Below are 17,004 nucleotides of genomic sequence, written 5' to 3' on the forward strand. Positions count from 1 at the left end.
GGACTGACATGTTGAAATTGAGTTGGCAATCCTCCAATCCTTTGGAATTTGGTTTTTCAAGACTTGTTACAAATTAACATTAGTGGTTAAGAACTCTGCTAAATCCTTTAAACTCTTGGGTGTAAGTTATCCAGGTCTTTTGATCTGAAAATGTTGAATTTTAGGAGATGCTGCTTCACAGCTTCCTTTGTTCCTTTCTATTCCATCCACAGCATCATATAGGATGGCTATATCCTTCAGCTTTGTTCCAAATGCAGAACAGAAATATTTATTAAACATTTCTACCTTTTTCTACATTACTATTTGCAGTTATACCATCTGTATCTAGCAATGGACCTATACCTGACCTAGGTTTGGGGTTTTTTCCCTAATGTTTAAATCATGCTGGTTTATTATCTTAAACCTATTGGCTACTGATATTTCACTTATTCTTTTAGCTTCCCTTATCAGTTGCCTATAATTTTTCACTTATTCATTGCTGTTTAATTCCCCTCTTTATATGTAAATTCTTTGTTTTATTGCCACTTCCCCCATCTTCTTCTAACTAGGACAACTTTTTGCCCAGTGTAACTTTTTTTTTATGTCTGGAATTGTGGGGTTTTTGGCCATCCATTAATTTTTGTTAAAACTTCCCACCTTTTTTAGTTTATGTTCTTGGTCAGTTATGTTGACAATTGCTTTAAGTTTTGGAAAAGTGGCCCTATTACTGATCGATGCCATATTTTTTTTGCACAAAATAAACGTAACCAGATCATGATCACTGGTACCAAGGTCACTAATTTTTAATATTTTAAATGTATACTTCCCCACCCCCCTCATATTTTTAAGTGAGGGTTTTATTTTAATGTTGGCAATAAAGTATAGTTTAGTTTAAAGTATAGTCCCTATCCTGGGACTAAGTCAGATTCTGCTTATGAAACTGCTTTGAAATCCATGGGTATTACCGGTGAAAATGAATGCTCAATTTGGCTCTACACATCGGCATAGGTTGTTTGGTGGTTTGGTTAACTGCTTGTAAGACTGATTTGATGACTTGCTAATTTACTTATTTTTTAAAAATATTTAGGAATGAATGAATGAATTCAGGTAGCTACACTTGTGCATTATGTGCATATCTCTCAGAGAAGCTAATAAGAGACTGGAGATCCACTGGCACAACCTATGCCTGTGTACGGTGTTAGCATTTTTTAGTTGTCATCCTTTTTTTCTTCTTTTTTCTGATTGGTCCCAAAGGGTGAATTCTCTTTATTTCTCCCCTCTTTTCAAGTGTTTATCCATGTACAGAATGTTTTAAATTGGGGCTTAGGAGCTGTCGTCCTTTGGCTTCATAGTAGAGCATAATTATTAGCTCTTGTTGCAGTCAGCCCATCCCCATCACATGCCAGATAATGGCTGCTAACTGCATACTTTGCAAGTATCTAAGAGCAGAGAAGCAGCCACCTGATGCGTATGATATAATCACACCTGTTACTGCTATTATGAGCTTTAAGGGAGTGCTGTGTCACAGCCATTTGTCTTTTTCCAGACTTCAGTAGTGCTGCAAACACAGGACCAGATTTTTCAGCAACCACTGAACAAATTAGAGCTATTGGTGCTGAGCACTCATGAAAATCTAGCTCCATATGGTGCACAGGTACATCCCCATTAGCAAGGGAATGATAATTCCTTGGTTTATTCATGTGCCCAGGTATCTGTGGGCTACTGTGCCAGCTGGCTAGCTGCGTGGGCTCTCTATCTACAAGGAACATGATAGTCCATTAATAACTTAATTTTTGTCTGTCTGAGGCATGCGAGTGAAAGAGAAGATGAGGCGTGGTGTCCTTCTTAAACAATAGATGTCAATCTTTTAATCATACAGACTTTCATTGCTTTCTCACAAGATGATTTCTCATTCTTTCTTAGGAGTGACCGGAAAGTGAAAAAACAAGATGCCCCAACACCTTACGAACATCATTGCTGTAAGGAGGGGCCGATTAGAAATGGCCATGTTGGGCAGCGGCCACCATCCATCAACCCCGAGAGACTGAAAGATTTTGGGGAGGAGGACTACCTGAATGGGGACGTGAAGACTTGGGAAATGAAGATAGTGAGCCACAACGAGGAATTGCTCAGAGATGCCCTTGACCCAGTCACTCAGCCAAACAGTAGAAGCAGCCAGCCAACCTACAATAAGCTGATTCGATTTGAAGATATTAGTGCTGCAGCTTTCAAAATCCAGAGTGGTGTCCAGAAAACCCCCTGCATGGTATGGTATTTACAATGCTTTGTTCTCTGAATCTCTCTCTTCTTATGGGAGTTAATCAGAAATGATCGGGGGACATGCATTAATAGCAGAAGATGAATCTCTATAGGAGGATGATCCTTCCAACAGAGTAGCTGACATCAGCCAATGTTTAATTTTTAATTCTGTTTTTTTCACCATCCTGAATTCTCAATTGGTTACAGTGACCTGTAGAATGAAGGATACTATTTCATTATGCACCTAGTTGAAAACGCTTGCCACAAGTATCTTCTCACTTCTGCAGCAGTAACCTGTGTATTGTTGTCCCTTTCAGCAATATTGTACTGAAGGCTATGTCAGCTCTTCAAGCACATAAACTCTCCACTTCACAGGCAGCCTTTCTTCAGCAGAGCCTCAGATTTAAATTTGGTGGCAGATGACTGTGTAATCTGTTTAAAAAATAAAATGATTAAGAACCAATATACCAATGGAAATTATGTAAAACTTTGCCACATCCTTTATAAAGCGCTTATCTGACCCATTATATGGCTGAAGCAAAAGTCAGGTATTCTGGGGTTGAGGTGATGGCTCCAGCGTAACAACCCAGCATGCACTGTGTGTTGGAGACAGCGATCCAAATGGGGACTGAACATCATGGGATCTGTAAAACAAACGTGGTTCTAAACTTGCAGGGTTAAATTCTGTAAGTAGCAGGCAGCGAGCAGGGGAGGTATGGAGCACAAGATGCATATGCCTTTTCCATAGGGTTGTGTATATTGGGTCCTCAGGAGCCCAAATATCTTGCTCCCTAGGTAAACTTGAATAAGCCTGCATAGTTCAGGTTTGCTAGCTCTCTGTTTTCCATGTGTTTTCTGCTTTGGTCTGATTTTTTCCTTTAAGCCACAACAAAGTAAGAATCAGGTTGGTCTTCACTATTTCTACTGTCCAACGACTGAAATAACATGAGGGAACACAATTCACCCCCTTATTTTTCTCCTAACCATTCCACACTGCCTCACGGTGGAGAGAAAGATAGTAGGAAAAGTAGATTTATTTTTTTAAAACAGAGAAATTTTTTAAGCCACCTTTTTTCCCTGAGTCTCCCATTGTGTCCTGTCTTGTCTGTCTGTCTTTTAGACAGAGCAGTGGCATGATGCCCACAGCTAAAGTTTTCTAACACTTTGTATGCAAGTGGGCAGTAGAGTGGACTCAATGGAAGTGAGGGAGACCTCATCTCTGCAGAGGTACAAACAACTGGGTAGATCAGGTATTAGCTGGAATGGTGTAAGGTAGAGGCAAACTGGTTGATTTGCATGGTATTCCCTATCTGTACTGTTGAGAACTCTATTCCATTTTTTCTCTGTCTGGGCCATTTAGATTCTGTGCCTAATTGAACACTGGTGCTGACATGTCAAGTTTTTGTTTATGTGCAGTGAATATTCCAGGAAGAGTAGATAAGCATCTGTACTGGAGCCAGTGAGCTGGGTGTATGGATTCTGTATGTTTCATTATGCTCAACGACTTGAGCTGGTATTTATCTGTCAGATTTACAACTGCATTAAGGAAAACACTAGAACTGAGTTAACTTTTTTTTTTTTTTTGTGCTGGGTATGTAACATGTAAATAATTTACCATTTCCTCACTGATTTTGGCTAGTTATAAAAATCTCTATGGCTTTTAACATTTGTTTTGCTTAATATAACCTCTCCAAAATACAGCTTAAGTCACAGGAATCCACAGAACACAGATGCCTTAAAAGTTCTGGCAAGCTACAGGTTTTATGTAAGCACCATTCTTTATAAAGTCCAGACTTGAGCATAACTGAGGGGGGTTAGGACAGAAAAAAAGAATGAAAAAGGCACCAGTGACTAATGAAGAAAAACTGTGGAAGAATATATTAAATGGCAAGTTCTATTTAAATGCTGCACTGACTCCTTGTGCACTGATAGCCTGGGCTCTCACTTCCATGCACCTCACACAATCATTTACCTCTGTGGAAAATGCTACTGCTCAGACTTAGGGTGACCATATGTCCCATTTTGCCTGGGACAGTCCCTTTTTGATCAGTTGGCAAGAGCAAATGGGGCAAATGCCCACTTCTGTCAAAGTGGGGTGTGGAGGAACGTGTGTGTGTGTGGTGATGCCAGCCCCATGCAAGGTGGGGAAGCAGGGCTTGGGTAGGGGGCAGGCAGAGCTCTGGCAAGCAGTGATGCCGACCTCATGAAGGGGGCATGGCTCAGGTGGGAGGTAGGCAGGACTCGGGCAATCAGTGATGCCAGCCCTGTGCCACAGAGGGGGCAGGAAGGGCTTGGATGAGCGGCTCTGGCCAGCCCTGCCCAGGGAGGGGGGCTTGGGTGAGCAACTCAGGCTAGCCCCATGTGGTGTCCCATTTTCCCTTTGGGAAATATGGTCACCCTACTCGGACTCCAAAAGGGTGGGAAGCCATGAGGAACCAGACAGATTCAGCAAAAGTGGCTGTAGAGCAAGCTTCACAGTGCTATCAAGAGACTGCCCACTTAGTGAGATCATCTGTAAATTGGAGTCTTCCCTCATCCTTTGCCTCTCCACAGACACTGCCAGTGTGGTAGTGTTCCACATGATATGGATACCTGTGCACAAGGAAGTGTACTGGTGCATGAACTTGGGAGCGGGGGGAGTGGTTTCATTACAACTCATCTGCCAGCCTCCAGGTGGCAGTGACTTCATCATTGCTAGCATTGGATAGACTGGAGCCAGAAACACAGAAGCGAAAGGTTCTGCATCTTATTACCAATCCCCTGGGCAATCTAATTGCCTGCAATGTGTTTTAAACATGTTTTCTGTTTGGGCCAAATTGAAAAAGGCAAACCCATCTGTGACGTGTTGGATCACAGAAACCCCATAGGGCTGCCACTTGATGTGCCAAGATTACTACTGCTCCTGCTTTCCCTGCCAGTTTGGGACTCCAGCACCCTGTCTTGTTGAGCTAGACATGCCCGTCTGCTCCAACACAGACCAGGGTCTGAACCATGTGCCCCAAAGTGGCAGACTTAACTGAAAGCAACAAAAGAAGTGTTCCTGTCTTTAACACTCAGATGCCCAACTCCCAATGGGGTCCAAACCCCAAATAAATCTGTTTTACCCTGTATAAAGCTTATACAGGGTAAACTCATAAATTGTTCGCCCTCTATAACACTGAGAGAGAGAGATGCACAGCTGTTTGCCCCCCCCCAGGTATTAATACATACTCTTGGTTAATTAATAAAGTTAATTAAATAAATAATTAAAAAGTGATTTTTATTAAATACAGAAAGTAAGATTTAAGTGGTTCCAAGTAATAACAGACAGAGCAAAGTGAATTACCAAGCAAAATAAAATAGAACACGCAAGTCTATGTCTAAGAAAACTGAATACAGATAAAAACCTCACCCAGTAAGCTTCCTTTTACAGACTAGTCTCCTTCTAGTCTGGGTCCAGCAAGCACTCACACCCCCTGCAGTTACTGTCCTTTGTTCCAGTTTCTTTTAGGTACCCTTGGGGGTGGAGAGGCTATCTCCTTAGCCAGCTGAAGACCAAATGGAGGGGTCTTCCACAGGCTTAAATAGACTTTCTTGTGTGGGTGAAGACCCCCTCCTCTCTCCTATGCAAAGTCCAGCTCCAAGATGGAGTTTTGGAGTCACATGGGCAAGTCACCTGTCCATGCATGACTCAGAACTAATAGGTGGCAGCCATGGTTCACATGCTTCCTTGAATGTCCTCAGGTAGACTTCTTACGTGGATTGGAGCCTTACAAGATTCGTTGTCCTTTAAGTGTTTCTTGACTGGGCACCTAATTTGCACATTCCTTTCTCAAGAAGCTGACCAAATGCTCTACTCAGGCTGTTTAGAAAACAAGCCAGTATTCATAAGTTTGAGTACAAAAATGATACATGCATACAAATAGGATTATTAGATTCAGTAGATCATAACCTTTACATAGATATGTTACAGGGCATATGTAGCATAAAACATATTCCAGTTATGTCATATATTCATAAGCATATTTCCATGGGGCACCGTCACTCCATCATGTTATACACCAATGAATGTCTTCTCCAAAGTACCACTTAAGGAGAGGTCATTAGAGATATATTTTCTAGCTATATTTTCAGGGCCTGAGGGAAATTGTTGAGGCTTTTAAGCATAATATGATGTGAAGGATAGAATATAACATGCTTCAGCATCTCTCCAGTCAATTGAACCATCTTCCATAAAGATACCAACTTTGAAAGTGAGTGTGCATGCAGATGTAAAGGGTTGTAGCAATAAGTTCGTGTGATTGCTTTGGTTCTTGACGTGCATGCTGTTGTGTTACAGTAGTAACTGGAGGCCCTAGCTGAGAACAGGGCCCCATTGCACATAGGGTTGCCAATTTTGACTGAGAGACTTAATATATATCGTCCAGCTATATATTTAAAATAACACAACCCCTCTTCATTTGCTGTCCTAAATTAGGGCCTGATCCTGCAAACCCATAGTCCTTACGCCCATCTTAAGTTGGTGGAAATCCAGGTCCTTGTTTCATAAAGTTGCTGTATGTTGTTTATATAACTGTCACATTCATACCAGAGGACTGCATTTCGGTGGCAAGAGAAGCAGTTTTGTTCATGTAGTGATGTGTATATAAAAAAGTAATATTAAAAAAACGCAAACTTGCATGAGGTATCCATATCCATGTGAGAGATGATGCCCGTGTGGTATTAAGGTAAGGTGGCTCCATTCAAGGAAGGAAGTGAAAAATAAAACTTAGAACCTTCTTTTAAGTATTACTCTAAAACACCTCAGTTATTTTTTGCTGTAAAATATGTGGCATATACAGATACATAATGGTGCAGTGTAAATGTTTTATGGACAGTTGTTTGGGATGATCTACATAACTCCCACGAATCTTGGAAATTACACTGGACCATCATGTATTCTTAATGGCAATATATAATACTTATATTTTGCTGGAACTGACTAATGATTGTGCTGTGGTAAAGCAAGTGAAAGACTGACTTGGAAGGTAGGCATGTAAAATACCGCAGCAACATAATCATGTTCCTCTGTTTTAGTATTCTAGACTTTCAAAGCAATATGGAATGGATATCTATCTAAAGAAAGAGTTCCTTCAGTACACAGGATCTGTGAAGGAGCGAGGTGTGCTTTACCTGCTGACATCTCTACAGCAGGTATGCCAAATTATCCAAGCCTATAAAGAACAAAAAAAAAAAAAATTAAACATGCTTAATCTCGGGCAACTTCATGCTATTAAATTAAAGGTGATCCTATTATTTGTAAACCCTCCCTGGCTTGCTGTATTTCCTCATTTAGTATTCAGATACTGCTGGGTTGCGCAGCCTAGACATGCCTGTGAATAAATTCATGAAAACATTGTACTTATATCTTTATATTTGACAAATCAACAGGCTTTTTTTAATGACCATTTATGGGAATAATTGAAGGAGAAGTTTGTAGCATGTTGTCATAGATATAGGGAAGGGTAAACCCCTTGGAAATCCCTCCTGGCCAGGGGAAAGCTCCTCTCACCTGTAAAGGGTTAAGAAGCTAAAGGTAACCTCGCTGGCACCTGACCAAAATGACCAATGAGGAGACAAGATACTTTCAAAAGCTGGGAGGAGGGAGAGAAACAAAGGGTCTGTGGGTCTGTCTATAGTCTGTCTTTGTCGGGGATAGACCAGGAATGGAGTCTTAGAACTTTTAGTAAGTAATCTAGCTAGGTATGTGTTAGATTATGATTTCTTTAAATGGCTGAGAAAAGAATTGTGCTGAATAGAATAACTATTTCTGTCTGTGTATCTTTTTTGTAACTTAAGGTTTTGCCTAGAGGGGTTCTCTATATTTTGAATCTAATTATCCTGTAAGGTATCTACCATCCTGATTTTACAGAGGTGATTTCTTTACTTCTATTTCTATTAAAAGTCTTCTTGTAAGAAAACTGAATGCTTTTTCATTGTTCTCACATCCAAGGGTTTGGGTCTGTGGTCACCTATGCAAATTGGTGAGGCTTTTTATCCAACATTTCCCAGGAAAGTGGGGGGGGGGTGCAAGTGTTGGGAGGATTGTTCATTGTTCTTAAGATCCAAGGGTCTGGGTCTGTAGTTACCTAGGCAAATTGGTGAGGCTTTTTACCAAACCTTGTCCAGGGAGTGGGGTGCAAGGTTTTGGGAAGTATTTGGGGGGGAAAGACGTTTCCAGACAGCTCTTCCCCAGTAACCAGTATTTGTTTGGTGGTGGTAGCGACCAATCCAAGGACAAAGGGTGGAATATTTTGTACCTTGGGGAAGTTTTGACCTAAGCTGGTAAAGATAAGCTTAGGAGGTTTTTCATGCAGGTCCCCACATCTGTACCCTAGCATTCCGAGTGGGGAAGGAACCTTGACACATGTAGATTTTAGAGCTTATTCGTGGTGTTTGAATGCGTTGATCTTGATGCATATTATATACTAGTAGACTGAAAAAAAAATGTTGAAATCGCAAATTATGTGTGGATTCTGAGAGAAGAACCTGGATTAGTGAATGGTTTTGGAGAGAATTCCAGCAGTACTTGAATATTGGTTTTATTCCCCTTGTTGTATAAGATGTGTTACCTATCTGTAGAAGAAATAATATTTAGCTTAGATAGGGCACTTTAGAAGTATTGATTTTTACAGCCACTCTGCATCATTATGTTACATAGGGGGAAAGTGAGGCAGAAAGGTCAAGTGATTTTCCCAAGGGCAGAGATGGGGACTAGATCTTGTATCTATTAAAACCATTCTGAGTTTGGCTGTGATTTCAATGGGAGAAGGATTGGGCCCAGGGAATGTTAGAACTCGGATTCAAACTCAAAAGTTCCTGATTCCTAGTCCTGTGTTTTAAGCCATTCGATCACCCGGAGATGCATATGCTGTATATCTGTGCCATATCTTGATAATGTCACACTGGGGAAGAAGACTTTAAAAAGGCTATCACAGGACAGTTGAAATCATCCACCATTAATCTTTGCATGCTTATATGACATTTTCTGTGACACTGTGTGATCTAGAAGCAAATGTGTTTTGCAGGAGCAGCAGAGAAAGGGTGTGATAGTGGCTTCTGACAGTAACTTTTCCATGGCAGTAGCATACCATGCCTCAGAACTCCGCATTCCAGTATTTGTCATCATGTCTACCAGCACTTCGCCAGCCAGAGTGAAAATGTGCCGTGAGTATGGTGCCATGGTGATCGCTTATGGCACTTCAGCCAAGGATTCCCAGATCCACGCAAGGAGGCTGGCCCAAGAGAATGGCTATCTATACCTCGAAGAGTAAGTAAGTTTTATCAGATAATTGTTTATAATCTTCAGCTTTGCAAAACCCATTTGGTGCCGTATTTTATTACAACCGTAAAGCTTGACCCTTGCGCACCAAAAGTTACACTGAGTTTCCTGTGAGCCTGGGACAGACTTCCTGAGAGTCTGGACTGACATATTTTCATTTTTCTGGTGAGCCCATGATCACTGGCACTCTTGAATGGTTTCCTCTCTAAATGAGGCAAATTTAGTGGCTTTGGTTGGAATTTACATTGAGCTTTTATACTGGTTCAGAGCAAAACTTGAAGTGATGTTTCACCCCCTATTTTCCTCCTCTTGCTGCATAGAAATATTTTAGATGGACCGCATGAATATGGTGATGCAGATCTAACCATTTAATATTAAAATGGTGGAAGAGCTCCTATTAAAGCACAATCCTGCAGATCTTTCATCATGGGAGCAGTCCTTAGAAATGGCGGGAAACCTAAATGGTTTCTCTGCATATTTCAGACCTATTAAATCTCCCAGACTGGCCAGGTGATTCCTCTTTTTGGCCACTTTTTGCACTGCTCCTCACTAGAAGCTTCACTCTTACAAGTCGGAAAGCTGCAAAAGCTCACGAGGCTGCACCTCTGTCTATAGAGACATAGCCTGGAGGACACTAACCATAGAGAGGGATCTTAGAGTATGATCCATCAACCTCCCCATGGCTATAGACTCAGACTGCTGGACAATGCTGTAGCCACCTGTCTGGGGCCTGTCTGAGTAACAGTGGCTTGGGAGCAGTAACAAGGGAGAACAGGCCAAGGCAAAGAAGCCTTCCAACCACAGCTTGCCACCTAGTTCAGGAAAAGAAGCAACTAGTTACTTGGGCATCAGGCCAAGGAGATGCCAGAGCCAACCAGGTGTTCACTAGTCAGCAGGAGCTATTAGCAACAAGTCCTGCATTGCACACTCTGTGGAGAAACTGCAGCCACAACAGACAGAAGAAGAAGAAGAGTCTTTTAAGGATTGGACAGGAAGAGCAACAGGCTGGCTATAGATGCCAACCAATGAAATCTGGGTAGGAGATGACTAACAAAAATGCTTTTTACCCCTCTGCTTCCCACTGAGCAGGCTTGTGCAAGTAGAACTCCAGGTCTTGTACCCTGTAACGTGAGGGTAGGTGCAGAGCAGTGGCCATGTTAGCTTGGATCACTGCTTGGGTGGGGACACTTTTTTAAAAAAAAAAAAGAGTATAATCTCTCTTGCTAACTACTGTCTAACATGTATTAGGAAGAAACTTCCCCACTTGGGATCATAACATGTAGGTAATACTGAAAGAGAGGGAATGGTTAAAACTCAGAAGGATGCATCTGTTTTACAGAAAGATCTTGGTTGGGTATATGGGGTCAGAGCTGAAATATGAAATCAAATGTGTCTAAGGGCAAAGAGATGAGTTTTGACAGACAAAGCTAAGTGCCATATACGTGGCATTGAATTAGGAAGAGGAAAAAGATCTAGATATCTTGCTAGACACATCTGTTAAATTCTCAATCTCGTGTGCACAAGCGCAGAAGGCTAATAAAATATTGGCTTGTGTCAAGAGGGGCATATTCTATAAGTCTACTCTTATTGTGCTGATATTTTATGAAGTAGTATTTAATTTTGGTCCCTTTCTTGGTTGCAATGGACAGAATACAGTGTAAGGCAAGGAGAAATTAATGGAATGGAGAGTCTTGCATATGAGGAGTGATTGACAAAACTGGGACTCTGCCTCGAGAGAAGGCGATTAAGTGGTGACATGACTGAAGTATTAAACTAGCTAAGGATTATTAAAAAATTAGGCATGATTATCTGTCTGAGGACATTGGAAAGGCCAGATCTAGGGGACATTGTTTTAAAATGGGAGAATATATGCAAAAAAATGTAAGGAGTTATTGTTTTAGAATCAACATGGTAAAATAGATGGAAGAAACAGGTACTTAAGTCTTTCCTAATTGATTCATCCATTTCTAGTTTGATTTTTGGAACAGATTTACAGAAAATCCTAGCTTTTCAGTTCACAATATGTCACTCGCTGTAGACTAGAGTTAATTAGGGCAGCAGGAGTTCCATGTATGAACTCGAGATGGAATATATAGTCTTAGGTCAGAACTTTCAAAGAAGTCTAAGGGAGTTAAATGTCCCAAACCACAATGAATTTAAAATTTCCTTAGGTTCCTTTGAAAATCACAGCCTTAGGTATTAAATCCCCACTCATCCATTTTCCTCCTGTTCTCACTAATTTTGACCTGTGTTTTGACTGGATGCCACTTTTACCAGTGAGAAGTTTTTGTTTCATTGGAATATCATATCATGTATAACAACTAACGTTGATGGGGTTTTTTACATCATGGTCTCAGCTCGGTTTATAAATCTGGCAACGTTGAGACAAGCATCTTCCCAGGTTGAAATATCTCTGCTGTCAACAGATTATGCTTGTGATAATTTTTTTAGAAGTTGCAATTATAATTGATTACTATAAATATCAATTACAATATATAGATGCTTCCACCATGTGGCTTTTAAGCACCTTGGCTAATTCAAAACTCAACTATAATAAAGCAAAGGCATCTGGTCTATTACTCTGTGTGATCAAAAACCTAATTCCACGTACAAACATCACTCAGACACCAAAACTAAAAAGAAAACACAAAGCCGTGCCCTAAAGGGATGTCTGACTCATGCTGTTTTGGGTGCAGTTTTGAACAGCATTCCTGAATAATGGACACTCACAGGAGACATCCCTGCTTCTCATCCTCTTGAGCTCCCGAGCGTGTGTGTCAGAAGTTTCAACCCCACCTGTCCCAGTTTTCCTGGGGAGTAACTTGTGTTTTGGAAAGTTAGGCTCTGTATGGAGAGCCAGGAGTATTTGTTTCATGGTTTTGTAATATATTTGTTTTATAATATTTGGAAGTTTTTTTTGTAAGCAATTGTGCAAAAATACCCAAAATAAAAACCTCAAAACCCCCCACAAGATTTGATTCTTCTACTTTGGATTTGTAACCCACTTGAAGTGCCTGAGGCTCTGAGTCCAAACTGTTAAAAATCATAATAATGCCTTTCCAAATAGCAATTACAATCCCATTAAAAACTACGCATGTGGATGTACTCATCACACACTAGCTATACCCTATCATCCACACACTTTATTGAAAAAATATGAAAAGAGTGTGACAAGGACATTAACATACCTGGACCTTGCGAGACTAAGGTCAAGTAAATCTCAGAAGTGAGTGGTCTCCTGCCAGTAGTTGCCTTCCACTTAAACCAAGAAGACTCTAGTTCAAATGCCTATGCTGGTCACAACTGTGGCTGTGACAGGCAGCTTATGTAGGTACTCGGATCTCCAAAGTCTCTGTCCAGTGACTTAACCAACAAACTATCCTTCTTCCTCTGCTATGGATATCATCTGACCATTCTCTAAGTTATGATCCTTGTTGACAATTACTAAGCAAACTCTCTCAGTTGGAAGTGTTGGTGTCAAGCTCACTACTCTTCCACCTCCAGAGTGCAAATGAGGTGCTATTCTGTGTCAGTAAAACCAACAGGAGAGACTTTAGATGGGAAAACAAAACTTTATATTCAGATAAAACTGCCTGTGAAATTCTAGGTAGCAGTAAGTAATTACAAGTTGGAATTCAGTCATGATGTCCACATTAATGCCATACTAGTGGCAGGGGATCTTTAATAGCCACAAGTCTTCAGGACATCAGCTTTACATTTCTCCTGAAAGAAAACACATACAATAGCACAGTGACTCCAGAACAATGCTGAAGCATGGATTCATTTGTGGATTGGAGGGAGAAGAATTGCAAGCATTCCTTCTTTGAGTGTCCTGGGTTTCTTGTATAACTCCACATCCAAGTACTGACCAGATGGGACCTTAAGTCACTTGAGATCTGATGAACTTGCGACCTCAGGAAGCATATCTAGTAGTACACAGAGTTAAATATTTCTAGAGCTATGTCTGCACAAGAAAATCCGTGTAAGTTAGGAGCCTAAATACCTTTGAGGATCTGGCACCAGGAGCTGTGAAGGATATGTACAAAACTATGCCATGCAAAAATTATAATCGAATGCCTGAGGTGGGGAGCCTATTTTAAACACTGGCATCTAACAGGGCATTCAAATCCTACATTTTGGAGGTAAATAGACAATCATCAAATAGCTAATTTTACATCACAAGTGCTAATTTTAGCATCCAAATGTGGGATTTGTGTTCTGTTAAATTACTGTTTATGTATAAAGAGGGAAGTGAAAGTGCTGCTCATATTTGCCTTTATATCTAAGCATGTAAAGGTAAAAAAACACTAATGAATTCGTTTCACTACAAATGAAAGTGTTAAACATTAATGTAGGAGGCTTGGATTGGAGTCCTTTCTAAATGTTAGCAAGGAATGAGTGACTTTCTAAAATGCCTGTCCAAGCTGCTAATAGGAATGTCGATCATGCCGTATGAGAGGCAATCTGGCATTTGATACAGCTTTGCATTTTTAAAGCAGCTTTATATGTACATTGAATCTTCCAGGTCCACATTCACCTTTGCAAGTCCTCATGAACTTCAACATGTAGATTGCCAGGGTAACTATAAAAAAAAATGTATTCTTGGTTGGGGGTAGTCTAATAGCCCAGTTGAATTTTTCAAAGTGCCAGTGATATTTTGATCTTGCTTTACTTGTAAAACAATCCTACATAAAGGGGAAGGGATCGTCTTTGGGTTATGGCCCTGGATTGGGGTTCAGTTCCCAGCTCCTCCACAGACTTCATGTGTGACCATGAACAAGTTGGTTAATCTCTCTCTGCCTCATCTGTAAAACCAGGATAATATTGATTCCTCCCCTCCCCCCGCCCCCATCTTGTTGATTAATTTTGTAAATTGTTCAGGGCAGGGAACTGTCTTTCACTGTGTAGGTAAAGCAGCAAGCACACTGGGGCCCTGAGCTCTGTTGTAACCTCTAGGTGCTACTATGATACAAATAATTAATGAATAAACACAGACCCTTGCACTGAAGATAAAATTAAGGAATGAATATGTTGGTGGAATGTAAAAAATGAAATCACTGGTACAGTAACTCTGCTTGGTTTATTGATGTCGGAGTATGTAGAACACACACAAGTACTCAAGAGTCTTACAGTTTTTGATTAATTTGTCATTAGAATCATTCTGCAGGTTCAATTAAAATGGTTCTAAATCAGCCATCTCTGAAGTTACAACAGTCTTTTGTTATACCTTGCTGGCTGTGTGTACTGTTAATATGTTCATTAAACTGTAGCTGTAAGTGTTTTTCTAATGAATACTTAGGCAGATTAAATCCTCCTCTTATCCTTCAGGGTGGTCTTCCAAGATGGTGGTAAGGCCCTGGATTGTGGAAAGATTTGTGCTCCACTGGGCTGGTCTGTATCTATGTGACTACGTAAACACATTGCTTCCCTTTCCTGTAAATTCCCACTATTGTGAGCACTAAATCACACTCAAGTGAACAGAGTTCGCTATACCTACACTAGATTCCTTCTTATTACTTACAGTTTCGACTGAAGGATATTAGAACTCATGCAGCTTAAGGAAGTTATAGCAACAGAAATGGGAGTCATAGAATCGTAGACTTTAAGGTCAGAAGGGACCATTATGATCGTTTAGTCTGACCTCCTGCACAACGCAGGCCACGGAATCTCACCCACCCACTCCTGTAACAACCCCCTAACTTATGTCTGTGCTACTGAAGTCCTCAAATCGTAGTTTAAAGACTTCAAGGTGCAGAGAATCCTCCAGCAAGTGGCCCGTGCCCCACGCTGCAGAGGAAGGAAGTCCTCTCCTTTCCAGCAATTTAAATATCTGACAGCGACGCCAATAGAGAATTCACCTGATCATAATTATAGTAGCCTGAGAGCTAGCAGGATGGGCTTTCTAGGGGCAGAAAGTTCAGCTCATTCATTTAGCAAAGCCCTGCTTGTCACTTTAATCCTGACTCACCTGGATGAAATCCATCACCCCGTCATGCTCAGATGGATTGCACACAGTAAAGTGGCTTAGAGATCTTGAAACATTTGCTGACCTGGCTGAAACTGCTGATCTTGTGTCTGTTTCTTCTCATGGGATTATTTTGCTCCATGTTGTCTTTCAATGTAATGTTGTTTTAGAAAGTGTCAGGATTACTAAGGGTCATTGCAGCAATGTCTATAGCTGCAATTTATGTGAGGATCTGATCAGTAGTAGTAAGTAGTTGCAGTGCCTCCTGGAAACTCTAACTCTATTTCCGTATGCAGTTTTCCTGATAAACTATAGCTTTACACTAGTGAACTGTTAACAAGTCCCAACTCTGCAATGACTTGGTGTTTTCTTTCCCCCCAGGGAGGACAGTGCTATATACCTGTCAGGGCTGGGTACCATGGGATTGGAGATACATGAACAAGTGCCAAAGCTGGATGCAGTGATTTTCCCTGCAGGAGGCCACTGTGGATTGCTGGCAGGATCAGCTGCTGCCCTCAAACATCTCAACCCACATATTGCTGTGATTGTACGTTCTTTTCAACTTTCAGTTGTGTATTCGGAGAGGTTTATCCTCCTATCTCTCAGGCTTCAGACAGGTGCTGTATTCTACTAAGGTACTGGGAATGAGTCTGTGTACACTATAGACCGAGGTCATTGGTTCCCATAGTCATACTCTATTTTAGAATTTGGGCAGCCTGCTTTGTTTCTTGGTTAATTATTTGGCGTTTTGTTAACTATGTAGGAACCCTTTCTCAAAGCAAATAAGACCAAACTCTCTACATGTAAAGTTTTAACTGACCTGTTTTGGGGCTGTTTAATGGATTTAGGAATGTCTATTTAGCTTGTTTGAAACCTGTGTGATCTTATTTAAAGTCTAGAGTTGCCTCCAAGTTTTAGGACACTGTAGAATTGTTATTTGAAAGACCTCGAACTAGATAGATCCCCAAAGCAGTATGGAGATTACTTAATCTTTACTCCTGGAAGGAGCAACCTATTCAGGTTAAAACTGAGATCTCTGTGGATTATTGTGAAAATTTGTCCATAAAATAAAACATTCATCCCAAATTATACACCGAATAACCCCTTCTGGCTCTTGGTGTAGAAATTTCAGCTAGCAGCTGTTGAAATTGTAAGTGATGGGATACAGCAGACAACATATTTCTGGATGAGGAAAGGTTACTTAACATTACAAGGTTGAATGACTTTAACCATCCACAAATGAATAATAGCTATAAAAAAAATGTAGGAACCTGGAGGGTTCCTAAAGATGGGCACCAAACTAAACCTTAAATGCAAACACCTCTGAATTTTAAGAAATTGGAATCAAGAGCCAAATTTTTAGGCTCTAGTCCAGCTCTGCATATTGGTGGTAGTGATGATGATGATTTATTCATGATAAATGAGATTTATATATTAAAAACATGGGGATAAGACCTGAGGTCTTTTTACTTAATCCTGGGAGTTTGCCTGAATATAGAAC

At 40.7% G+C, this 17,004-nt stretch overlaps 1 protein-coding gene across 1 annotated transcript in view; it reads left to right on the plus strand.

Moving 5' to 3' along the window:
- The first annotated feature begins 1,928 nt into the window (after nucleotides 1–1,928).
- LOC140915320 (L-threonine ammonia-lyase) overlaps nucleotides 1,929–17,004 on the plus strand; it is a 34,598-nt gene continuing 19,522 nt past the window's right edge. The window contains exons 1-4 of the mRNA XM_073354904.1: nucleotides 1,929–2,245; nucleotides 7,294–7,410; nucleotides 9,285–9,526; nucleotides 15,885–16,050. Coding sequence (XP_073211005.1) covers nucleotides 2,078–2,245; nucleotides 7,294–7,410; nucleotides 9,285–9,526; nucleotides 15,885–16,050 — 693 coding nt within the window. The 5' untranslated portion in view covers nucleotides 1,929–2,077. The remainder of the gene's footprint in view (nucleotides 2,246–7,293; nucleotides 7,411–9,284; nucleotides 9,527–15,884; nucleotides 16,051–17,004) is intronic.

This window comes from Lepidochelys kempii, chromosome 7 (assembly GCF_965140285.1).
Source record: "Lepidochelys kempii isolate rLepKem1 chromosome 7, rLepKem1.hap1, whole genome shotgun sequence".
Lineage (NCBI taxonomy): Eukaryota > Metazoa > Chordata > Testudines > Cheloniidae > Lepidochelys > Lepidochelys kempii.